Source organism: Solanum lycopersicum, chromosome 9 (genome assembly GCF_036512215.1).
Source record: "Solanum lycopersicum chromosome 9, SLM_r2.1".
Taxonomy (NCBI): domain Eukaryota; kingdom Viridiplantae; phylum Streptophyta; class Magnoliopsida; order Solanales; family Solanaceae; genus Solanum; species Solanum lycopersicum.
Genome location: NC_090808.1, coordinates 65,838,062 through 65,864,817, shown reverse-complemented (window position 1 = coordinate 65,864,817; position 26,756 = coordinate 65,838,062). Strand labels below are relative to the sequence as shown.

At 31.4% G+C, this 26,756-nt stretch overlaps 3 protein-coding genes and 1 non-coding gene across 4 annotated transcripts; 3 read left to right on the top strand and 1 right to left on the bottom strand.

Annotated features, from left to right (window-relative positions):
- Positions 1 to 2,502: 2,502 nt before the first annotated feature.
- LOC138337022 (early light-induced protein, chloroplastic-like) lies at positions 2,503 to 3,960 on the top strand. Its single transcript, XM_026032693.2, has 2 exons — positions 2,503 to 2,727; positions 3,446 to 3,960. The coding sequence occupies exons 1-2, from the start codon at positions 2,578 to 2,580 to the stop codon at positions 3,809 to 3,811; spliced, it is 516 nt and encodes a 171-aa protein (XP_025888478.2). The 5' UTR covers positions 2,503 to 2,577; the 3' UTR covers positions 3,812 to 3,960.
- Positions 3,961 to 5,109: 1,149 nt separating this feature from the next.
- TRNAG-CCC (transfer RNA glycine (anticodon CCC)) lies at positions 5,110 to 5,180 on the top strand. Its single transcript has one exon. It is a non-coding gene; the product is annotated as a tRNA-Gly (tRNA).
- Positions 5,181 to 5,843: 663 nt separating this feature from the next.
- ELIP (early light inducible protein) lies at positions 5,844 to 7,071 on the top strand. Its single transcript, NM_001320256.1, is given in 3 exon segments — positions 5,844 to 6,099; positions 6,216 to 6,287; positions 6,490 to 7,071. Coding segments are annotated over 3 exon segments (576 nt in total). The 5' UTR covers positions 5,844 to 5,952; the 3' UTR covers positions 6,847 to 7,071.
- Positions 6,974 to 17,029, bottom strand: LOC101256218 (uncharacterized). The gene is made up of 18 exons (XM_004247553.5): positions 16,592 to 17,029; positions 13,776 to 14,015; positions 12,966 to 13,029; positions 12,755 to 12,884; positions 12,484 to 12,628; positions 11,908 to 12,147; positions 11,730 to 11,814; positions 10,793 to 10,895; positions 10,205 to 10,330; positions 10,021 to 10,134; positions 9,455 to 9,573; positions 9,277 to 9,364; positions 9,077 to 9,169; positions 8,897 to 8,986; positions 8,639 to 8,758; positions 8,466 to 8,557; positions 8,186 to 8,243; positions 6,974 to 7,506 (listed from the first exon to the last, which is right to left on the bottom strand). Exons 1-18 carry the CDS (start codon positions 16,782 to 16,784, stop codon positions 7,426 to 7,428), a joined length of 2,181 nt encoding a protein of 726 aa, XP_004247601.2. The 5' UTR covers positions 16,785 to 17,029; the 3' UTR covers positions 6,974 to 7,425.
- Between the last annotated feature and the right edge of the window lie 9,727 nt (positions 17,030 to 26,756).

The window sequence follows — 26,756 nt, the reverse complement described above, 5'->3', positions numbered from 1 at the left end:
CTTTTTCTATGCCTCTGTATCATTTCAATCTGTGGAATTAGTTGTTCTTAACATCAGCTTTCACCTCCTAAAAGATCGATCTTATTGGTGTTTCAAGGGATAATTCAAGTCTAATGACTCTAAAACAGAATCATCATATAATTTGCTAAACGAACATTCCTTAAGAAGGTCTTGTTTGATATCACTACAAGTGAACAAATTCATAGTCTCTGTCCATATTAGCCTATGATGTGTGTAATCTTTGTTTTTAGCAGATACACTAAGATGGATTTTGACAAATTGATTAAACTACACCATGATTTCAAAGCACACTTGAATTTCAGAAGGGTTTTAACAGAAAGTCTTGAGGGGATATCAAACATGAGGTCTGTTGGCAATGTAGACATTGTAAGAATTGAATTTGATGAAAAAATTTAGCAAAATAAGTTGTGGAATTTACTCTGTTTTGTGAGTTGAAGCTGAAGGGAAACAAAACTTTGGGAGTTTCACAAAAGAGAAGAGACTACTAATTTGTGAAAGTCTCAACAAGAATCCTTCTACTCGTGTATTTCTTTAGGCTCTTGTTTACTCTATTCTTTTTGTTGTTGTTTTTTTAAGGAAATTTTACATATAGTCCCTCAAAAATAGTCTAAATTTACATAGCTATAGTTTGATAATACAATTCGTAGCTACATGTTATCGGGAGGAGAGAGGCAAGCGATACATATGTAAGCAAAAATAAGATAGGGATGAGAGAGTCGAGCGAGATTGGAAGAGGGAGGAGAGAGGCGAGCAAGAGAGGGAAGAGAGTGGGAGAAAGGTGAATTGTATATATATAGTTATTCATTTGAGTTGTTGCAGCCTTCATTTTTGTTCTGTGCTTTGTTCATTCAGTAAAGGAGGACAAACTAGGTTTCAATGTAGAAGTTATCCCAACACAGTGACCACATGGGGTAACATTTGGATATTTGATAGGTTCATCCTCTGTGTTTTGTGCCATTAAAGTCGATCCAGAAACAAGCAACATTTCATCTTTGTTGTACATGTGAAGTGTTTGAGAAATAAAAGGAGCACACACATTATCAGGATACTTGATGGTATATATTTTTGTCCAATATATCAATCGGCTTAGATAGATATATTGAGAACACTGTCAACTTGATGTGAATTACTGATTTCGTTTCTAAATTATTAGTGGTTTTTATAATATTTTTCTGTTTGGCTATCTGAACTTAAATACAGTCTCAATCTGCCATATGATATAATTAACTATTGAAGAGCGAGACTCTTTATTAAAAGCTAAAAAAAAAATATTGAAAACAGTACTAAAGTTGATGAAAATTTAAAGGTGTATTTCACTCATGTGTCAAGATTAAGAGTTTTTTAAATTCACTTAATTAGAGAGTGATTTTAATATTATTTATAGATCGAGAACGAAGCTAATAATTCCATTAAATTAATGACTATTTTCATTACTTTTTGTTATCGGTTAGGCGCATCCGGTACAGTGTTATCATACTACCACGGTCCTGACCGGGGCCTCGGATGCGCGTTCAACTATTATGCTTGTTGTGCGATTTGCATTTTTGCATTTCAAAAATTAATTTTTATTTCTTCTTGATATGTCAAGAAAATATAATTATTTTTTTACTCAATTATTTTATAATAATCTGAAATTATAAATAATCAATTAATATAGAAGTACCATGATAAAATTAGTCTACCCCCTTCATTTAATTACCCAAAGCATGCAAAACACATGATGTAACTTCTAGGAGGTTCTTGACATATATGGGGTAAACTGGCAAGCCACTTGTTGTTAAGTAGGCTTTTGGTCACGTGGTTGATATGGTATCACGAGATGGAATCAGTGTTTGAACATATAATTTTATGTTAATTCTTTTTTATGATTTTGTATCATGATATGTTATATCATATTCTCCAAAAATTTATTTCATCTTATGATTTCACACTTATCTATTAATCATTTATTTTACATGTAAATAAAATTTATAATCATATCATTACTTTTTAAATTTTATTATTCTCACCAACATATAGCCACTTTCAATCACACTTCACGATTGTTGAGTAATAAAATATTGACGAGCTCGTGAGGGGTGTTTCATTTTTTATTCAAATATATTGATGAAACAATTACTTAAATGGAAAATAAATAACTTTGCAATAATTTATTATACAATTTTATAATTTTTTTCGTTTATTTGATAATATTGAATAAACAATTGAGACTATTTTAATAATTTTAGAACTTATGAAATTTTTATGTTAATGAAAAAATATACAACACAAAAATTTCATATCACATATTCAAAACTTCAATTTTATATCTTGATATCGTATCTCATGACCAAATGGACCCTAAAAGTTCAATGAGTCCACGTGACTTATGTATCCATTAGAAGCCCAAAATTGAATTACGTGGCTCCTAAAATATCCACCCCATTTGTCTTCTCCCTTTCTTTAGCACACTATAAATGCCACCAACTTTTGCACTAACATATAATCAAAGTGAATTGTAACAAGTTCGTACACTAGTAATACTCTCTTCAACCTTTGAAAAGTAAAAGAAAAAATATGACAACTTCATTTGCCATGCAATCCATAATTTTGGGAAGTCCAGTTAAGTTGTCACAAAGTAAAAATGGGTTGAATCAGTTTGTTCCTAGCTGTTACTTGCCACGCCTTCGTAGGACTTCGCGCGTTCGTGTTAAGTGTATGGCTGAGGTTCGTGCATAGATCTTATAAACTCCATTTTTAATTTACGTGATATTTCTCATTTATCGAACCAACACCTGCTAAGGTTGGTATTTTTTTTTTTTTTTGAAAAGTTAACATTAAGCATATTTTTCATTTATGACTTATTAAATAATATCATTTAGGCTATATGTGAAATCAAATACAAACGCCTCAGTCAACGGAGGCATTTTTCTTAGGATCTGAAATAAGTAGGTGTAAATGCGGAAACTAACAAAGCAAACCTCGAAAGATCATGAGTAAGAACACAACGAGAAATATACCAAAAAATACAAAGATTTAACGTGGTTTCACAAAGGAGATGAGCATTCGACTATAAATATGAGAGTACAAAATACAGAGAGAAACAACCTCAATCAATTCACTCGGAATACATGGGAGGTTCACACAAGTGATAACGTATCAAACTTGTGACCCATAAATTCTCCCCCTAACCAAAACTCTCAAAACCTTTAAGATTACATTGTGAATGCTGATCAAATTAGAAGGAACATTTCTCTATTTATAGAGTCCTAAACCTTTTCCTACGAGAAAAAAGATTAGTCAGTGCAAAACCTTTTCTTAAAAGAAAAATCTATTTATGATAAGAAATCAGGGCAAATAAAACTCAATATTTTCAACCATAACATTGATAGCAAGTGCATTTTATTCAAGACATTTTATTAATTTTTTTTTAAAACTGTAACAGCCAAAACCAAGCACCAATTTCATCGATATATTCTCATTCAGTGGTCCGGCACCTGAGAGGATCAACGGTAGGCTAGCCATGATTGGATTTGTAGCAGCCATTGGTATGGAGTTAGCTAACGGTGCAGATTTATCTGCACAGTTATCAAACGGTGGATTGTTATGGTTCTTGGGGTCAAGTGCATTGCTAACTTTGGCTTCACTAATCCCATTGTTCCAAGGAGTTACTGTTGAGTCTAAATCTGATGGGATTATGACTGCTGATGCTGAGATTTGGAATGGAAGATTTGCTATGTTGGGATTAGTTGCTTTAGCTTTAACTGAATATGTTAAAGGAGCTGGGCTTTTCCAAGTCTTAAGTATATAAAATGAATCTATAGTAGTTTATATTGTTACTTTTAAGTACTTATATTTGAGTTTAATAAATATACTACATCTCTTTGTTAACAAAGTTGATAGAATGTATGCCTTCACTTAACGAGTAATGGACCAAGTCTCTTACTTTACTTCAGAAAATTACCAGAAAGTTAAATGCAGTAAAATCAACACAATGATTTTACGTGGAAACCTCCTTGCTTAAGGGAGTAAAACCACGACCTGTCTCACAGGATTTTCAATCGTTTTCACTAATCTTCAAAAGCAAAAGCGAAACACGATTACACCAAACGTAAGAAAGAGTTATCAATCTTACCGTTAAGCAATAGACCTCTATTGCTCAACAAGCCAAAGTAGAAAAACAATCTACCCACTAAACTATCCCACCTGGACAACCTAGACTTTTAACACAACACACCAATTTCTTTATAGATTTAGGAGTGGTTTACAATTTAAGAACAAGAGAATAAATTCCTAAACAACTAGACGAAAAGTTCCAGATGTTGCTGTTGTCCTATGAATGATTCTGCCTTTGCTTTGTGTAGCCTTTGCAAGAGTTCTTGAAAATTTTTTATCAAGTTGCAAAAACTAGAGAAAAGTGTTTAGGAAAGTGCCTTTTATATGGGCAAGTCACTTTCCAAAACTTCTTTGCCATTGGCTGGAAGGGTCACACTTTCTGACGCCATCGGGAAGTGTGCACCTACTTTCTGCACCATCTCCAGCTGGCAGTTGACTGGCTCGTCATCATGAGAGCCTGGTACCTCTACTAGGTCCCTGAGTTTTGTTTCATCTGCAATACTTCGAACAATACACCTGCAATACTCAAGTAGAAAACCCGGTACCTTTATGAGGTCCCTAAGTTTGTCAAATCATCAAAACTACAAATAACAAAAGTATCAATAACAGTTTTAATTGAATACTAAACCAAGTGATCGTTGCCCCATCGTGTATCTTATCATCGAACAAAATGTGTATCATGCTCTTAATCACAAAAGTTGATAACCTTTAATTCAAATCGAACTTTTGTGGCTTCCACAAATTAGTAGTCTTCTAAGCCATTGATCTGTCTATGTTTTGTAACCATGACTATGTGGCGATGAGTTACGCAGATACGTGGGTTATGAAAGAGTACGGAGTTAAAGAGTCTCGAATAAAATAAAAATGCGAACAAATATTCTTATATTGTGTTTTCTCCTTTTGTTTCTCTAACACTGTGCCTGGATCAACTTTAATTGCATACAATTCAAAGGATGAAATATGATGAGTCAATATGGCACTTCAAAACACGAAGCGCATCTGGTGTAGTGGTATCATAGTACCCTCCCACGGTACTGACCGGGGTTCGATTCCCCGGATGCGCATTTACACTATTATCATGTTTTGTTTTCCGGTTAGCTTATTTACTTGCACTTTTGCTCGTTCATTATTTTAAAAATAATTTTTTTATATTTTCATTCTCAATTATTTTATAATAATCTTAGATTATAAATAATCAATTAATATAAGTATTGTGATAAAATTAGCCTACCCCCTTCATTTATAATAGTCCAAATCATTGCAAAACACATGTAGTAATTCACTTCTATGAAATATCATTATGGGTTATGATACACTGATTAGAGTGTTTATTCTTAATCAGAAGTTTCAGGTTGGAATTCTGCATATAAAGAAAATTTTATTAGGAGTATCGCCCTTCAAATGGGCCCTATAAAACGCGATGCGAATTTAACCGGAGCTCCAACGTAAAAAAAATAAAAAAATTCTACAAAGTTATCCCTTCATTAAATTTACTCCAATCATGCAATAAATAAGTCCTAGTAACTTCTAGGAGGTTCTTGACATATATGGGGTGAATTAGCAAGCCACATCACCTTGTTACTTTTTAGTAAAAGCTCAATGAGTCCACGTGACTTATGTATCTTTAAAGGCCCAAAATTGAATTACGTGGCTCCTAAAATATCCACCCATTTTGTCTTCTCCCTCTCTTAGCACACTATAAATCCGCACCAACTTTGGCAGAAATAGTGAATCAAAGTAAATTAATAGGTTCGCTTACTATACAATACTAGTACTTCTTCACCTTTTTTCAACCCTTAAAAAGTAAAGCATTATCTCTCAAGTAGAAGAAAAATAATGACTTCCTTTGCCATGCAATCTATAATTTTGGGTAGTCCACTTAAGTTGTCACAAAATAAAAATGGGTTGAATCACTTTGTTCCTAGCTGTTACTTGCCACGCCTTCATAGGACTTCTCGTGTTAGTGTTAAGTGTATGGCTGAGGTCGGTGCATAGATCTTAAACTCTTTTTTTTTTTTATAAAATGAAACAGTACTTTCAGATTACGATATATTTTTCATTTATCGAGATTCAAACTATGTAAATTTGAAAAATTGCAGGAGGGTGAGAAAGAGTCATCGACCCCTTCAACTGATTACTCTGCTACAGTTCCCAAGCCAACACCTGCTAAGGTTGGTATCTTTAATTCTTAAAAGGTTCACATAGCTTTTGAATTCATTTTTGACAAATTAATTTATATGATTTAAGTCTATAGGTGAAACTGAATTCAAAAGCCTCAGTCTATAGAGGCATTTTTCAACCATAACATTGATGGCAAGTGCATTTATCCAAGACATTTTATTAAATTTTTTTACACGTGTTCTTGTGTAACAGCCAAAACCAAGCACCAATTTCATCGATATATTCTCATTCAGTGGTCCGGCACCTGAAAGGATTAACGGTAGGCTAGCCATGATTGGATTTGTAGCAGCCATTGGTATGGAGCTAGCTAATGGTGCAGATTTATCTGCACAGTTATCAAATGGTGGATTGTTATGGTTCTTGGGGTCAAGTGCATTGCTGACTTTGGCTTCACTAATCCCATTGTTCCAAGGAGTTACTGTCGAGTCTAAATCTGATGGGATTATGACTGCTGATGCTGAGATCTGGAATGGAAGATTTGCTATGTTGGGATTAGTTGCTTTAGCTTTTACTGAATATGTTAAGGGAGCTGGGCTTTTCCAAGTCTAAGTAAATATATAATGAGTATATAAAGTTTTTCATTTTGACTTTTAAGTACTTATTTGTTGGTCTGTTATTTGAGTTTAGTAACTATACCACATCTCGTTGTTACCTAATTAACACAGATACAAATATATACTGTTCACTAAATATCAATAACAATTTCAAGCTGATGTAATAATCTTTGTACCACCGTGTATCTTATCATACAAAATGTTCGACAAATGTAAAAGGTAAAAATTTTTGTCTTGCACTGTACTATTGACAACCACCAACTTATATAGTCTGGAGGATGTATTCACTTCAACAGTCGCTTCATGTTGAACACTTAGTACAAAATGGTAATCAGATAGCATAGTTTCTTCTTCAAAATTTATCTAATGGGAATTATTTTACCTTGTAGAACTATATTATAAGCCTATCCTTGACCAGTACTTCATATTTATTTTACTGTTGGTATTTCAATTCACTCAGCTGTAAGAGAAATCTTCTACTCTTTAAGTTATGAACAGAAAAGAATGACAAGAATACATATCTATAGATACATGTATGTATATACACAGCTTAGCCTTCTGAGACGACAACCCGTCAAACTGGTACTTCTATCTTTAACTCATTTCCTTTCATGTCACCTTTCTGAGGATTTTCAACCTCCTTGCCAATACTATCCTGTTTCAAACACGGAACGATTCAGTGAATGATATACTCAAAAACCATGATAATCAGATAACTACATACCAGTAAAAACATTTAAAACACTTCTACCCTTCCAAAACGCACATCATGCTCGACATTAGTGTCAAGTAAATTTAAAATGAAACAGAAGAGGGGACGAAACAAATTATTTTGAAATGCAATGCCGAACAAACTCCCAAGATGACATAGAAGGATCCCGAAGAAACATAAAATTTCAATTTTATTTTTTTGAAGAAGTAAATGAACATACAATTTTAATTTTAAGGGGGGCCATATATGTAATATTCCACAAAGACGAGCTTGTGTCATCTTTTGTGGACAGGATTATAAGTGACATTTTTTAAGAGCAGGAAAGCATATAAAAGATGGCTTTGGACATCTAAATAATAAAAACAAACACAAACAGAGAGACAGAGACAGAGAGAGACGCACACTTTGTAAATAAAAAAGAGAAGGCGATAAACAGAGAAACCCAGTGTACATAAATCCAGGCTCAACAAACCATATTAATTCAGTCAAAAAAGTAAACCGTACTAAGGAAAACCATCTAACATGGTCAAGAAAATATCCTGGCATCCATCAAAATCCCCCAGCACAACCATAGACCATACATAAGATGGGTCGAATCAAGTACATAAGCAAGCATACTTACTTGGAGAGGAAGGTCAGCCGGGAAAAGATGTATCCTGCTAGGAGAAAAGTTGAGACCACTGCAGAAAAGAAAAAAAACAAATGAGTTACAAATTGGGAAAATCTACATCCGCAACCATAAATGAAATAGGCATAAGAGGATAAATCCACTTGTGCTGTATATGATTCAATCAATAACATGTTTCAAAACAAATGAGAAAAACGAAGATATAAAACTTGGAAAAGCACATGGAATTAAAGGATACTATAACAAAAAAAATGTGTTTACTATGAAAACCAACCTCCGAGACAACACCAGCTGCCACACATATGGAATGAAGAACTCCTCAGGACGACTCTCTTGTTCATATGTGAAACGCAATTGGGTAAACATCTGGTGTCCAACAAATATGATAATCAGATACAATCAAGTAATCATAAGTTGGCATAACTATTAAATGAATTAGCATTCTACCTTTAGTCCGTCAACCCTCCAAGATCGGCAATTAACAATAATCACTTGCAGTACTTTCTCTACAGACCATTCCCCATCCATCTTTTGGGCATCCATGCGACTGTTGAAGAAGTCCAAAACCTTGAAATAACATCACAAAATCATATGCCTTCCACACTACACTACTGAACTATTTTCAGTTAGTAGAAAGTAAGTCCCACTTTCAAGGAACCCCTTTTCAAAAATATAGGAACTGCAAACACAAAAGAATAAGCATACCATAAATATGTTGTCAAGCAGTTCATTGAACCGTGGATGGCTTCTGAATGGCTGAAAAACTTCCTGCCTGTGCATTATTGCATAAACAACCTGCCAGTTTGGGAATGCAATTAATAAAAGCTGCAACAAGCAACTTATCCTCATGAACAAACAACTATTGACGATCAAAAGTACTGATACCTCAGGATTCCGCGGCAAGGAATAGGTCAGAATAGCATTTAATATCTCAAGAACAATTCTTAAGAAGTCGGTATAAATATGCAGCTCAGCTGCCTGCAAAAATATTTGAAGAACTTTAATGCCATCAAGTACCAATTATGCTAGATGATAGCAATTAATAAAGAAAGTATAAATGATGCTAAAGGCCAAGTGTGAAGCACCGTATCTTCTTGGAGACTATTTTCTTCCTTTGATTCACCATTGAGCACATGCATCTTATCATTTTTCATCTCTGCCAATTTGTTGTACCTACATTATAGAACAAGATCATAATAACAATCAATCAACCAAATTTTTTTTTTTAAATTCACTAGTAAACACAAGGAACAAGAAACTTACTTGCGTGCAAGCATGTCAAATAGGCTCACTAAACGTTGTGATGCATAACCACTTAGGCGATGTACATGAGGTGCCATATTAGCTAAAGTTGCAAGGCAATTTGTATGAAGGTAAACATCCTGTTAAATGCATCAGAACACACATGCTTGAAATCGGCTTTCATGGTTTGATCAACTTCATCATGAAACACACCAACAAATTACCAGTAAAAGAGACACAAAATTGGTAAAGAGGATGGACTTTAATTATGCACCCCGTGCTCAAAAAGAAGTCAAGAATCCAAGTCCATGAAGTTGTATTGCTCTACCCAAATTGCTCATTACAGCAATTCAAGTAGATGTTTCAGTAGATGACTAAAAATACTGCCTCATGACAGTACATCATGATGAGGATAGGTGTAACAGTTAAAGAGTGTAAAATAAATGTTTGGTAGAACTGCCAGAAATATCAAGAAACAATTTATCTTCCCACCCAAGAAGAGATAAAAGAGATAACAAATAGTAGAGAGATAGAATATGAAATAAAGGAAGTGCAAATAATAAACCAACAGACGATTCATATCATACCCGCAACTTAGATAGGTTGTATTTCACTGTCCTCGTCAAAACTATGACCATAAGAGAACCAAGAGAGGTCTGATGAAGAACACGCTCTTGGTACCATGGAACACTGGGCAGCACCTGCAGAAAGATGTAGAATCAAGATAGTCCAGGCTTACATGTAAAAAAGGTGGAGAGATTCTTTATTTACCAGTTTATGAATGCTGGCATTGAATGAGGAATCTTGGCTAAGTATAAGAAGGATAATCAGCACCATATATATCTGATTGGATGTCCTCCTAGGTGCATTATACAGTGTTTCGAGCAAAGGCATCAACTGTTGATATATTCAAACAGACAGTAAGATTCTAAATTCTAACTATAGGGGCAGAAAATTATATTTAGCAACGCGAGAACAGTTGGAAAGTGAGGTTCTCAAAAAGGAAGTTGGAAACTGGATAAGAAAAATATGTGGAAAAAATTCAGTATCTGCTAATGGATAACCATGTATCTGCTCTTCATCAAAACACAAAAAACTATCTGTTAATAGATAAACAAGGATCACAGTCCACATTATTATCAAGACCTCAATTCCATAAATACAACAACTCGCTTCGCAAGCAGTTGAAAGAGATCAAACTACACCTAGCTACACTTTTATTGTTGATACTCTCCTTATCCATCATGTACACTCTAAAATCTTGATTTCCTTACAAAGTGATTGGTGGGAGTGATATCCACAAGCAACTGTCATTAATCAGTAAGAAATAAAAATATAACATAAGCCATCATATTTTACCAGTGTATCCAGATCAGTCCGCACCAACACATACTCAAGAAAATCTGAATTCCCATGAACGAGTGAATAAAGCAGAAGTCCAGAAGTCTCATCAGCCAAGCACCTGAAAACATAGTTGCAAGCCCACTCACTCAAACCACAGCCAAATGATGTATGTGAACAATTATATCATCAAATATACAAATAAACATATTTTATGCCCTCAGATCATAACATAGAAGTAGGCAATGCATGTTTAGCACACACAAATTTGCAACGAAGCTGATCATTTTAGTAGATCCTACTTTCTGTGAAGAGAATCCAGAAGACAGAAATCTTCTTTTTGCATTGCAAGATTACGCACAGCTTTGGGACACAGTTTTTTGACATTTTGGGTTTAAAGAAGACTACGCCAAGAGCCACATTGGAGCTTCTAAAAGGCTGGCAAAGAAGAGTCTGAAGGGCACACATTCAAGAGTTTAGAATGCAATACCAGCAAAGATTTGGTGAATCATATAAGAATTGAGCAATTTTTTCACAAATTTTTTAAGACAGAGGACAATGTATTCTTATGTTCAATTGTATTTCTTAATTTTAACTTTTGGACCAGCATGGCAGATTTATAAGATGTGTCACAATGTAGAGTCATGATCAACTGATTAGTTCTCTACATGATCTGTGAGAACTATTTTTATGCTACACAATTTTTCATACCAGCATACTATTTATGCTGATAAGTCTATAAAATTTCACCTTACTTATCAGGAAAAAAGAAGATTATAATATGAAGTAGTATTATAATAATAGAACATCTTCTCTGCCACGGGGATATAGAAGGTCACAAATAAACTCCTTGTGCATAGCCAATTTTCATATTGAAATAGGAGCTACAATCCTACAGTGTAAGCAACTTTTAGCTGTCACCTTAGATCAACAAGTGAGATAGATTAACACTTACATGCCAAGGCTATCAAAAAGAGAAGCAAAGGGTAATCTCACAACCGGACCACCAGGTGCATTCCCCTCAACATCGACACGATCAACTGCTTGAGAGAACATAAAAAAAGCTTAGAATCAGGAATAAAATTCATGAAGTAGCAAAAGGGAAACCAGAACGGAAAAAGAATCGTTCTAACATTCAATATCCCGAGCATTCTCAAGGGCCTTGCAGTAAGGATTCTCAAAGAAGGATTCTTCCTTTGGTAGTGAATCTGTACTGCTGTAGTCAATTTTATCTTTGAAATGATCGATGCCAAGACTCTTGCGGTAATGAACAAGGATGAGTAAAATATTAAGACTGTTGTCTGCCAATGGGCTTCTGGAAGCTTCATTGCTTGAACTTGCAAAGAAATTCAACGGCAGCAGCACGAGATTTGCTGCAATTCAATGGAAAAGGCAAGCTTCAATGAGAGTGATAGGACAGCACAGTGACTAAACAAAAGGCTTAATAACTGAGTGAATTGGGGATGGAAGGATTCAACAATGACTGCGTAATGCTGCATACATGAATAAAAGAACAAGAATAATTTTATAGAATGGGTATTTTGGGAATGTGGCTATAAATAGCCAAATAGGAACCAAACTTGTGCTAAAATAAACATAAAGATCATACAGAATGCAGATATGAATGGATGTGGTTAAAAGGGAGAAAGGAGATGAGCTACACACTGGAGGAGGGGGGGGGGGGGGGGGGATTAATCAATTGATCCTACCTGCAACAGAGCCAACTCTCTGTAAAACTCCAGGACGATATCCTTCAGAAAATATATAGTATGATGAAGCCTTCAGAGGGAAACGCGGCCGCGTGATGTAGTTAACAAGCAGCTTACGTATAGCCAGATTGACCAAAGAAGTTGGCTGAAGAAAAAAAAATTACATTCAGAAGTGGCTCATGCTTGCCAAGGAATTTGCAGCAAATACCAGAGCAAATAGATAAGATTTCAATATTTTTAGAGATATCTACTGAGAGAAACTAATGATGACCTGAGACATTGCTGCATCAAAGAAAGGATGAATATCATCTGCTCCAAGTGACGGCCCAGAAAGAAGCTGAGTTGATAACGCAACAAGCATGAAATTAAGCAACTCGTAATGTAGAAGATATGTATCAGAGCTGTCACAAGAACCACACAATATTAGGGAAACAACTCGCAAGCTATCAGAGAAGATATTAGTTGCACAAAGCTCAACATACCTTACATCTACCCTGCCAAGAAAATTAAGCACACTATTCACAACAAGATGCTCAATACTCTGTTCTGTAAAAGAAAATGAAAGAGGAATGGTGGTAAGAGTAAGGAAGTAAAGGACATGGATTCCTGGACAGCTCTGAGCATAAAGATTAAAAAATTAAGTGATTCCCAAACGTAGGAGACTCAACCAGATCAAAATCAGCAAAGAACAGTTTATGAAAGCTACCCCCGCTGAAATAAGCTATATAAGAGACACAAGTTGGAACCTGGAAGAATTTACCGGTCACTACTAAGGTATGGCTCAACTTCAACTACTGAAATCAGCGCTACAAGAGATATGAGTTAGAACCTTAAATAATCATTTGGTCATCACAAAGGTATTGCTCAATTTCATCCATAATGAAGCAACACAAAATTTCTTAATTTACCCTAATATGAGTCCAAAAAATTGCACTACAATTGGAGACAATCATTCGAGTTTTTCATAAATTAGACTACATAGTAACACTGTTTTGAACAGTGAATATGATGTTTAGAAGAGACTCTATTATATATATACCTTATAAAATAAAAAAGGAATCCACGATATTTAATCTTAGAACAATTAGCACACACATTCACTTTGTTTAAGTCATAGAGGTTGAAATACTGTAGTGATCACTTAAGTTGCTACATACTCCCATTGCCCTCCCACGCACAAAAGAAAAAAGAAGATATATTCCGAGAGAGAACACGGAAAGAGGAATATAAATAAGAACATCAGAAAAGTCCCACTAACCAAAAATGAATGAATCATGTTGTGAATGCATTACCTTTAGGGACATCACTTGGAATTTCCTCACTTTCATTCAGGGACATGTATAGATCTTCGAAGTTGTCAGTTTTAGCATTCTCAATGAGGTGCTTCAGAAAAACAGATGAGACGTAGACTGCATTGAGAGCTTTCACATAAGCTGATGAAGAAGCATCGGCTGTAGAAACACACTCTTCCAAGCACCAAGATAGGTGAATTAAAATTTTGGCAAGATGCCTTGTGTAGCAATTGTTCTGAGCTGCAAGAAACAGCAGATGGCATTAGAAGATCATAGCATGAGCTCATCATGCCCCACTCCCCACCCATCCCCACAACAAAAGAAAAAAAAAGGTGGAATAAACATCGAAATAATTTGTTGCCACTCATGAGCAAGAATCGGCTGTGGAAATATTAAACAGGGAAGTTATAGAAAGAAAATACACAACAAGAGGATCAGATAAAGAATTTATATGGTTAGTGCCAATAGCCTGCTGATAAGTCATAAAAGATGAAAGAGCGACATCTTACAACTTATAACTATATATAAGCAAGAAAATACCTACAACCCAATATGCGTAGCATGAGACGTAAAACATGAAAAGTAGAATGAGTACCATGTTTCACAGTATGCTTTACCCAATTCTTTCATGCTTACATCATTTTATCAAAAATAAATAAAATTCTAATCTTTAAATAATGCAATATGGGAATTAATACCAACTACTAAGTTCATTATTCCTGAAAGTAGTCGTCCGCATGTTAAGGGAGCACATGAATGCAGAGAAGAGAGTACAATTTTTACTTGCACAACATTGGAAGGAAGTTAACACTCTCCATAACATGAGGTCCAAGTCGAATTACCTAATTTTTGCACTAGTCTTCAATAAGAAATAGATTTATCAACTTAAATAATTAAGCAATTTGCATGAATCTGTTCAAAATTTCCGGAGTTAAAAGTTCTTCTTGTTTCAATTAATAACTTCAGGGAAAAAATTTATGTGCTCCAGGGTAACTTCACCTAGGATAACTGATCTTCAATTTTATTTCTACTCTCTATGGGAGAACTTCTCCCACTTTGTACTCCTATCCAATAACAATTCTCATTTTTTTACCTCCCTTGTTCTATACTATTACACAAAAATTCCAGATATGGTTTTTCAAATAGAGATCCAGATATACTATCACATTCAATGCAACAGAAATCAAATGTATTTCCAGGTATTCCGTGCTCTAGCTCATTTGAGGCACCACACAAGCTTGATGCAAGACCTTTTTTTGCTTTATTTTCCTAAAAAAGGTGAAATTTTATTTTAAAATGGGTAATCTAAAATATATAACTAAGAACACGGGGGAAACTCCACAACAAGATGCAGACTAAATAGAGAACCTTTCAAAAAGATATGGTTCTCTACAAAAAGCACCCAACCTAGGGATGCTACTTCCCAAATCTTCTCCTATTTACTCCGTACTAGTAGTCATTGTATTCCAAACAGATCCATAACACACACTAAAGTTTGTCTGTCACCAGAGAGTAAACACTTTCTTCGGTCATCTTTGTTACTTCGAAAATAGTTCAGAGTAAACATCAAAAGAACATCAGGTTCATCCAATAAAATAGTTGTCCCCTTCAAAATTTTATGTTGATCAACTAGTAGCTTATGGAAAACCTTTATCATTTCAAGATTTAACAGTATATGTAGATGGATATGTAAGAAGCCATATTATACTCAAAATTCAAATTATACGGCACAGTGTTCCTCCAAACTCGAACAATTATAAACCAACCTTAAAATTATTCTCTCTCTCCTAAACTTTCAGTTTGTTTAAATTTTACAAAGGTAGATTGGAAGATTTTGCTCTTTAATTGGAGATTATGATCCCCTTTTTGAAGGAAATTTAGACATTCGTTGTCAAAAAAAAAATTAGACATGGAAATTACTATTCAATTTCTTCCATTTCAAACCGACGCATAATCCATTTAGAGATCTTCATCAGAGTTTTCTTTCTCCGGCTCTTGGGAAGCGCAAATGCACCAAATTTTCAGAATCAAAAGACCATTGCATTTAAAAAGTTCTAAAACATCATCTGAGGGGATCAATGGTATAGAGCATTTTTATGTTGACATATGAAGTTGTGACCAGCTCCAGTTTTAGGATTTGGGAGTCAACTAGGCTACTTACCACATTAAATAGAGTATGCAGGAGCACAAAAATACTCCGAGTAGAGCTCCACAAGTGGCATATTTGATGGCTGCTTCAGCCCTAACTGCCTAACAACTAGTATAGACACTAAGCATTTGATAAATCCTCAAAAAGAGCCAACTATAGAGTTCGGCGAATTCAAAAAACAGTGGTAAGAATCACATGCACATTATGATTTTTTCTTCCTTTTCCATTTCTATTGGTTTAGGCACTTCCAACCTATGCTGATCGGACTCTCCAAAAATGTTGCCTCACCCATGTCAGATTATCTAACAATGCGCTACGTTTGGAGCATCCAACACCTGATAAATTACCTCAGAACAGTGACGGTCAAAATTCACTCACTCAATTTCACCAATTTACATAAAATGCTTATTATTTAACTATCAGACTACCACGGAAAGCTGCACAGTAACTAAACCTAACAAGTGAATGTTCTAGCAACCTCCATTCATCAATAGAAGTTTCTACACGACATTACAGATACTCGTTGCCGCCAACTAACAGAACCTAAAATATGCGAGCTAACTTCACAATTAAACTACTAAACTTTTTCTTTTCTATTCACCAACAAAGCTCAATAATAAATAATCAAGGAAATAAACAACTTAAAAAATTACAGATAGTTAGGTACCAAAGTGTAGGCAAGCTTGCTGAACACGATCCGAAGACCAATGAAGATTTAGAGGAAGCTCTAGAAGCTTCTGCCAGTAATCAGAAGCAAGAGGAAACGATTTCTCGCCAATAAATGCTCCAATTAGATACTCCGCCGTTTCATGAGGCCTCGAACCACCGTTAAACCTCGGCGTTGACGGTACTCCCCCCATTCACACTACTCCGTCCGTCCGGCCGACACAGAAAACTAAACGGTGCAAATATATGTATACCGACTCTTCTGGAATGTTGTAGTACCTTCAGAAGTGCGAATTCACGAGATCGTAGAGAGGTTTCACTGGCATTTTGCGATGAAAAAATTGTTGGAGCTGTGGATCTGAGAGAAAGGAGAGTGGCTTATGAACGAAGAGAGAGAAACAGAGGACTTTTCATAGCAATCTCTTCTCGTTTAGGAATCGTAAATGAGATAAAGAAAAAACTTGGAAATTTTAAGTGATTTACAAAATTACCCCTTGGAGTTTATTTAATTTGGATGTTTTTTAATTTAATGAATTGAAAATATTTTTTGTCTGTATTAATTGAACTAGTTAAATAATAAAATGATTCGTGTGAAAAGTCTATAAATCTTTATATCACGAATTTTAAATTATTTTCATGATGGATTATAAAAAGGAAAAATTGTATATAATAGCAAATTAATAACCTAAATTAAATGAAATAGCTAGGGTTTGATTTAATTGTGCTCCATAACAAACATTAGCTAAAATTTGCCAGCGTCTCTCTCCCAAAAATCTCGCTCGCCACTCTCCATTCTCGCTCGCCTCTCTCGCTTTATACACAGAAGTGTATAATTCTGTTTCTGTTTTGTATAAAGCGAGAGAAAATTGTATATACACATGCAAAAATGTATATATTCGTGTTATACACTTAATTATACAATTTACAAACATTTTACTTCAAATATTGCAGAGAAAAAGGCCAACGAATTATACAATTGCAGTGAAATACGATTTTCTCTAGTTTTATACAACAGAAGTGTATATATTGTGTTTCTGTTTTTGTATAAAGCGAGAAAAACATATATCTTCTTGCTATACACTTATAACTATGTAATATACATACTTCAATTCAACTGTATGCAAAAACAAATTATACAATTGCAGCGAAATAGGCCAGCGAATTATACAATTTAGGCCAGCAAATTATACAATTTTGGCCAACGAATTATACAATTATATATGTATAGCAAATTATACAGTTTTATGTTTGCTATGAAGCGCAATTATGCAAAGTTTGTTATAGCATACAAATATGAATTTTTTGTTTGCTATATGAGAAAGTTGCCCTTATAAATAAGTTGTAAATTTTCTATTTTTAAAATGTAATAATTTATTTTTTGGTCTGAGTTAAGGTACATTTTTGAAATTATATGAAATTTAGTGATTCTTATACGAAATTCTAAGATAAAAAATAAATAATTGACATTAAATATCTGATTGCAAATACTTGCAATAAGTCATTTAGCATGAGATTATAAGTTTTAATATTGATATAAATAAATTTAATCATATTGACTACATAAATTCTCATCTAGGTTTTAGCCAACTTTCATTTATTAATTATCATTAATTAATGAAAAAAATTAATTTTAGTGTTTAAGATACACCATTTGAATTATTACTACACCTTAATTTCAAACTCAAATTGAATTATTCTATACAAATTCCCTCTCAACATCATTTCATGCCTAGTTCAAGATAAAATTTAAAAATTATTTATAACTCTAACCCATGCCATCAAGTTAAAATTTAGGAATAATGCACAAGTACCTGCTTAACCCGTGTGAAATCTCAGAGACACCCTTATACTAAACTAAGGTTCTATAATACTTTGAACTTATTTTATTAATAATTTGCTATCCCTTTTCAATCTACGTGACACTATGATAGTTATCACGTAACGTAAAATTATTTATATGAAAAGTTTATATTAAAAAAAGAATAATTCTTCGTGAAATATCTGCAGATATATAAAAAATGTCATTAAAGACCTTAGAATTTCATGAATTTACGTGAAAAAATTTTCAATAGGCCTAAGTAAATAGTATAAATAGGGACATTTATTTGTTAAAACCATCAGCAAAAAGATCAATCAAAGTTCTTTGCAATACAATTCTTTCTAGCAATCCTCATGTGTCCAACGAATTGTCAAGTATCGCAATGTGTTTATTGAAGATTCAAATAATTTTTAGTGTTTAACAATTAATCTAAACTAAATCTAACCTACCAACACAAAAACATTATATGTTCTTCTTAGTTTTAAAACATGCATATTTTTAGAATGTTTCACTTGAACATAGTTATTTATTATGTTAATTTTAAAAAAATTGGTATCCATCATTTCTAATGAATTATCCTCTTCAAACATTCTAATTCAAAGATAAATCTTTTAATTTATTTTTATTTCTCATCTAATCGATCTTATATTTTTCGTATTTTCTTGAATTCATCAATATTTATTGCTTGAATCAATAGTAAACATACTTTTTATATCATTTTCAAATAAAATATGCTAAGTAATTTAATACTTAATTAACTTGACTAATGACTTTCATATCAAGACTTATCTTCAATTTAAAGTCAATAGATGAAAGTACATTTCCATAACCTAATAATGTTGTTTTAATTTCAGCACTAGGTCAGAAGAAATAGTACTATAATACAATACAATATTTTCTTCGCTTATATATGGTTCAGGGGTGATTCGATAGCGTTAAAAAAAGACATGTGCCTTAGGCCTTTAAATTTATAAGTCCTCATTTTTAATAAAAATAGGCTATAAGTTATTATTTCTTAACAAATATTGAATATTACTTGTATAAAAAGTCAACTTTTCATGGAAAAAATATTAGAATAAATTTAACATATTTGGATTATTATATCTCATGAAAAATAATTTAAAAATATATATTATCATTTGAAAATTAAAAAAAAATCAATTATATAAAAATTATAAACAATTCAAATTTAAAGCCTTGTTTAATTTATGTTTTAAACCACTAATACGTTTGATGTGGTTCTATGAAATGGGATTGATTTTGATGGTTTTTGACAATTCAATAAATCTTTATTTAAAGAAAAAAGAAAGGATAGATCAGTCAATACACTTAAATTGGTGGAGTTTCACTATGAGTTCTTAATTATATTGAGGATTTGTAGCTGGTTTTGAATTTCGTCGGCACATGAATCCACGTGGCAAAATGTAAGCTGATTCATCATATTCATACAAAGACTTTTGATGAGATCAATTGGTGATTATAAAATTAATAAAATCATTTAAAAAGTATATTATAATTCATTGACCTTTGAAATGTGTAAGTGCATATATTTCATTAATCAATTAATTATAATTAAATATGTCTTTAAAAAATATATAGAATACACAAATTATGTTTTTTTTATTAATAAGTTCAAATAAATTATATTTTTCGCTTATAAGAGTTTAAACTTTAAATTAATTAAATTTTCTTTTTGGATATCATTTTTTGTAATATTATGCTTATTCTTATGAAATTATAGACACACCCTCGAATCCACTTCTCACCTCCGTAATATTTTGCCAAATGATATATAAATATTTTGCTTATTTACCAAATAAAAGTAACTTATAAACTAAGATATTTTATAGGGAAAAAAGACATTTTTACTCCTACCAAACACACCCTTAAATGATACTCGAGCTTTATCTTTTCAACCATGGGCCAAATTGAATTAGTTTCTATGGATTTCTAAACCAGCAGAAAAGGATAAAACTTTTTATTTTATAAAGTTGATTTCATTTCTAATTTTTTACATTAATATAGTATAGATCAATAAGGTACAAGAATAGCTGGATTCACTATAATAAAAATAATTTTTAATGATATTAAATATTGACACTAATAAAGAGTGTTAGAGTCTTTATCGATATTAGTTAAGTTTCATTGAAATTAATGTTGCTAAAGATTTTAGGGACATATACAAAGAGTAACAATTGCCGCTAAATATGTATTTTAGCGACAATTAAAAATTAAATACCATTAATGATCATTTTTGTTATACTGATTGAGGTAAAAAATCCACATTCATCACTTTTTTGCTTTTATGATAATTTAAAGTTACAATCTTAAGATTAAAAGCGCAATATTCAAAAGGTATCATAACAACTAACGACTAAGCTCTCCTCTAATCAAACTTGTCATACCAAACCTATCTAGTACTTCCTTTGTCCATATTTTCTATTTTAAATGTTCCTATTTATTTCTCCATTTTGATAAATTAAGAAAGAACAATTTTTTTTTATTATATTCTCATTTAAATTTTTAGAAAAATTTATAAGTTTTAATTCATCCTTTTTGAAACAATATTTAATAAGGGTAAAATTGTAATTTCACTGTATTAATTATTGCTATCTTTGTGTGCTTTTTCTAAAGTGGACAACTAAATAGGGCAGAGGGAGTATAATTTAAATATCTTATATGGTTCACGAGCTATTGCACAAGAATAAATTATTTAATGTGCATCCAAAGAATAAAAATTGCAGATTTTCATAGTATTCATTTTTCATACTAAATCTTAAAATATTTATGATTCGTATAAGATATTTTATTTCTCTCTAAAGATTAACTTGTCATCCTAATTAAGTTTTCCGAAAGCTAACATTATAAAAACAAGTATCAATTAATCGTAATGCACTTGTTCTTTGCTACCAATAAAGTTAATCATTTGACATCAAATTAACACAAGTGAATAATGACATTTTTTGAAATATTGAAACCATCTATTGAACAAGTCTCCATCAGAATGGACCACCATGTAATTTAAAAATCCTTATGGAAGGGAAAGAAAATGTAATTGTTTCATATAATATTGTTAAGTTAATAATTAAAAAAAGAGTTAATTATATTAAAATACAACTAATGTAATTATTAGTCAATTCAAATGAGACTAGTGTAGTGAAATGAATAATTTTTCTTTATTATTTCCTTAGCATCCAATTGAAAAAGAGAGCGTTGTCGGTGAGAAAACGATACCCAAACTCCAAAGGCAAATTACTCTGTAGTTATCCATTTATATGATGTTTTTAGTTTCATCGTCTAATATTTGTTGATCATCGTACTAAAAATAATTATCTTAATATATTATATATTTTATTAAATTAAAAATAACATAAATTAATTTTTTCGTATATTATTTTTAATTAATTTTTTAAAAAAATATTCATATTTATTTGTATAATTTTAAAATAATTTAAAAAGTGAATTCATAAAATTATTTATTTATCATTTCTTAATCTACGTGTAAAAATATAAAATAAAAATATCCTAGTTAAAATATGGAAAAAAAAACTTTAGAAAACCCTTTTTTTTTTAGTTTGAGCATTATCAATACTGTTGTTGTGTTTGAACTTTATGAATATTCGTTTATAATGTTTGAAACTTTTGACAAATTCTTTATTTAAATTGTGAAAAAATTAAATCATTTTTGGAGTTTGCATTAATAGAATTTTAAAGTTTTGCAACTTCAAATTTCAACATCATCTGTTTGGAATTTTTCGGTGTTTTAAGTAAAAATAGTTTATCCAAACTTGATTTTATCATGAAATATTAGGTAATAGCTATTTTTAATTTGTATATCCTTCATTTATTTTTATTTGTCATTATTTAATTTGATACCTCAATAAAAAATAATTTTAATATTTGTATCTTGTCACACTGAGTCTTCAAAATTGATAGGAATATTTAATGCTAGAGGTAAAACATGAAAAAATAAAGGGAAATAGATCTAATTAAATGCAGTAACTTTCCTTTCTGTTATTTTTTTAATAAGCAAAAACTCAATTTCTCCCTAATATTTTTCTCAAATTCAATTTCAAATTTCAAACTTTTCTAACACGTTCTCATCATTTTCAAATTAAAATAAATACACAGGATAATCTGCACTGTATAAATATACAAATTCATATAAACACTCAACAATTTCATATACTTATACAATTCACTCAAACGCTTAATCGGTATATGTATATAACTTACACATTCCTATAAACATTCAACGGTTTCATATACTTGTACAATTCACCAAATAGACTAGATAAGTATATGAATGTAACTTACAAATTTCAATAAGCATTCAACAGCTCATATACTTATACAATTCACCAAAAACACTAAATAGGTATATGTATGTAACTTACAAATTCGTATAAATAGTCAACAGTTTCATATACTTATACACGTTATGAATATCCAAAAACAGGATGAAGAGTTACGGTATAAAATGAAAACATAATAGTTTCATATATGAAATCAGAGAATCTCAGATTATATACATAATTCCAAACACAAAAATTACTGTGAAATCAACGAATTTCAGATCACAAGTTCAAAATTATCAACAAATTTATCACAATTTTTTCTAGATTTCAAATTAACTATCCAAATCTATTAGGAACAAAATATACACATCTCAATATACATTCCAATGAAACTGATGAAAGTTAAAAAGAAAATTTGATTTTGAACACCATTTTTGACAAAAATAAAAATAAAAATAAGAGTATATTTTCGTCATGAAATTACCTCCTGTTGCTATCGGTAAAATCAAATTTATCTCGCTTGTTATTTAATGACTTCAATAGCTTGATCAATTTTTTTAAATGACTATAATGGAGTTCTTTCGATTGAAGGAGACGAAGAAGGAACAAAATTCTACTGAAACCGAGTAAGCGTAACTTTTGAAATTTTTCTCCTTATTTATTTAATCGAAATTACCCCCTTCTTTTAAACGATTAAAATGTATAATGGTCATTCAGCGAATATACAGAAAAACACATCCGTGTCAAACTAAAATTTGCTACAGAATGCAACTTTAAAAAGTTTGCTACATTATAAAATTAAGAATGTTATATTTGCTATACATAAAATTTACTCGGTAGTAAATATTTTTTTATATATAAATACGTCAAAATAAAAATAAAAATTTATTTTTAGAAACAAGTCACAAACAATATAAGTGAACGAAGTTTTTTAATGGCTAAACTTTGACGGTTAGCCATTAGTTATTGACGTAGGCTTGGGTTGTTATATTTCGAATGGACTTTAACTTGTGAAACCTTCATGGTATAAGACTTTGCATTTTGGTGGATCATGGCTTAGATAATGAAATTTTTTATTTATGACTTCATTTAATACGGTTTTCATATTAATATAACTTGTATTGATACATATATGATATACAACCTTCGTATGTGTTGATACAACCTATACTGATACATATCTGAGATATGACCTCCATAGTGATACATATTGATACAACCTATATTTTTCAAAGACAACTTATATGTAGTATTTCTCCTCTCTCTATACCAAATCACGTCCACCTTTTTCTTCTCCCTTTCCTAATTTTGTTCGCCTCTTTCCTTTCCATTATAACCTTTATGTATCAAATTCAACATATATATCAAATTGTATTCGTTGATAAAAGTTGTATCTGACGAATATATCATGTATCGCATTTCTCCTCTCTCCCTTCTCCAAACTCTCACTTGCTTATCTCCTCTCTCGAACTGTTGTGGTGAATTATAATCAGATAAACTATAGCTACTAATGATAATAATGATCTAGACGTATAACTTATTTATGATAGTTTATCTTAAATAATCAAGTACTCATTTTCTATGTTGATAAGTAAATAAATTGACATATTCATTCCGAAAGAACCGTTTAAAGTTATAGTAGCCATTGTATATGTAAAAATATTGTACTATGATGCTATCAATTGTGAAATATTAAAATTGGATCGAATGCATTTTTTTCCTTAGAAATGCATCTATCGATCTTATTAATGAAAGCCCATAAGTCTCACTTGTCATGAGTTACAAAACTAGCAAGGATAAACTACTTCCAAATGAAGAAAGGTAATTGAACAATAATACTACGTTCGTTCACTTTAAATTATTATGATTTTATTTTTTTAGAATCAAACTACATAAGAACTTTAACTAATTTTTTATTAAACATTTTTTACTATATTAATATACAAAAAAATTGTAATTTATAATACTTTTCGTATTTTTTTTAATTCTTTAAAATGCACAAGTCGGGGCACTAGTGTTTTTCGTATTAAATATTGAATATCTAAACTTTTCGTTTAGAGTCAAATTAATAAATTAATTTAATTTCAAAAATTGATTAAATTAAGGGAAAATCGTATATAATAGCAAACTAACAACCTAAATTAAATAGAATAGCTAGGGTTTGATTTAATTGTGCTCCATAGCAAACGTTGGCAAAAATTTGCCAGGCGTCTCTCGTAGAAGTCTCGCTCGCCACTCTCCCATTCTCGCCTCTCTCGCTTTATACACAGAAGTGTATAATTTCTGTTTCTGTTTTGTATAAAGCGAGAGAAAATTGTATATACACATGCAAAAATGTATATCTTCGTGTTATACACTTAATTATATAATTTACAAACATTTTACTTCAAATATTGCAGAGATAAAGGCCAAAGAATTATACAATTGTGAATTATACAATTGCAGTGAAATACAATTTTTTCTAGCTTTATACAATAGAAGTATATATATTGTGTTTCTGTTTTTGTATAAAGCGAGAAAAACATATATCTTCTTGCTATACACTTATAATTATGCAATATACATACATTTTAATTCGATTCAACTGTATGCAAAGCTAATTATACGATTGCAGCAAAATAGGCCAGCGAATTATACAATTTAGGCCTGCGAATTATACACTTGTATATGCATAGCGAATTATACAGTTTTTATGTTTGCTATGAAGCGCAATTATGCAAAGTTTGTTATAGCATACAAATATGAATTTTTTGTTTGATATATGTGAAAGTTGCCCTTAAATTAACTTTCGAGAAATACACAAAATAAATAGAAGTGCGCAGAGAAGGTATGTAATCTTGACAGCTCACACTACTTAAAATCACAGAAAAATCAACTGCAAAAACTGAGGAACTAAATTGACGGATAAAATTAAGGGATTTCGTCAGCTTGTAAATTTTTTTTTCTTAAAAAATAATTGAAGAACTATTTATTTATTTGAAATAATTGAAGAAATTATATAACCTATTATTCGTACAGAATACGTTGAAACTATAGAAATAATTATTATTTAGAAATAGAAAATCGATGAATATCTTTTGGTTAATTTTGCACCATTATATTTTTTAAAAAAATTCTAATTATATTTGTACTTTTAAATTTACTTTTTTGAAGATCTACACCGTCAATCAGTTTTAAAGCATACGTTGGCGTTGAAAAATATAAATAAAAACACATAAAAGTTGCTATTTATATAATGAATTTAACCTGTCAGTTTTTACTCGATTATAGGTCATAACCAACTAACGTCAATCGGCATTTCACATATTATTTTCAATTGCATTAATTAATTATAGTACTCCTATGCTTTTTTCCTAATCGGTTTAAAAAATAATATACTTTTACGTTAAATAATAAATTTAAAAATAGAAAAAGGTCTAAAATACCTTTGAAGTATTAGAAATAGTACAAAATCATCCTCCATTCACATATTGCCTTTAAAATGCCCTCGCATTAACCTATTGATTCCAAAATATCCTTGTCATCCACCTTTGTGTTAAAAAATGACCACTTATTTAACGGTTTTAAGTTTAAATAATTTAAATATTTTTTTAAATACGTAGCTCTCAACTATCTTTTATAACTTAACTTATTAGTATAATTTAGGGCAACTTTCACATATAGCAAACAAAAAATTCATATTTGTATAATATAGCAAACTTTGCATAATGACGCTCCATAGCAAACATAAAAACTGTATAATTCGCTATACATATACAAGTGTATAATTCGCTGGCCTATTTCGCTGCAATTGTATAATTTGCTTTGCATATAGTTGAATCGAATTAAAATGTATGTATATTGCATAATTATAAGTTTATAGCAAAAAGATATATGTTTTTCTCGCTTTATACAAAAACAGAAACACAATATATACACTTCTGTTGTATAAAGCTAGAGAAAATTGTATTTCACTGCAATTGTATAATTCGCAATTGTATAATTCGTTGGCCTTTTTCTCTGCAATTTTTGAAGTAAAATGTTTGTAAATTGTATAATTAAGTGTATAA

Bases quoted from the DNA above. Each gene is read 5' to 3' on its own strand.
- LOC138337022 (XM_026032693.2), top strand. From the start codon at position 2,578: ATGACAACTTCATTTGCCATGCAATCCATAATTTTGGGAAGTCCAGTT. The intron at 2,728-3,445 runs GTTCGTGCATAG...AAACTGTAACAG, and splicing joins GTGTTAAGTGTATGGCTGAG to CCAAAACCAAGCACCAATTT.
- LOC101256218 (XM_004247553.5), bottom strand. From the start codon at position 16,784: ATGGGGGGAGTACCGTCAACGCCGAGGTTTAACGGTGGTTCGAGGCCT. The intron at 14,016-16,591 runs GTACCTAACTAT...TGTTTCTTGCAG, and splicing joins GCAAGCTTGCCTACACTTTG to CTCAGAACAATTGCTACACA. The intron at 9,170-9,276 runs GTGCTTCACACT...ATATTTTTGCAG, and splicing joins ATAGTCTCCAAGAAGATACG to GCAGCTGAGCTGCATATTTA.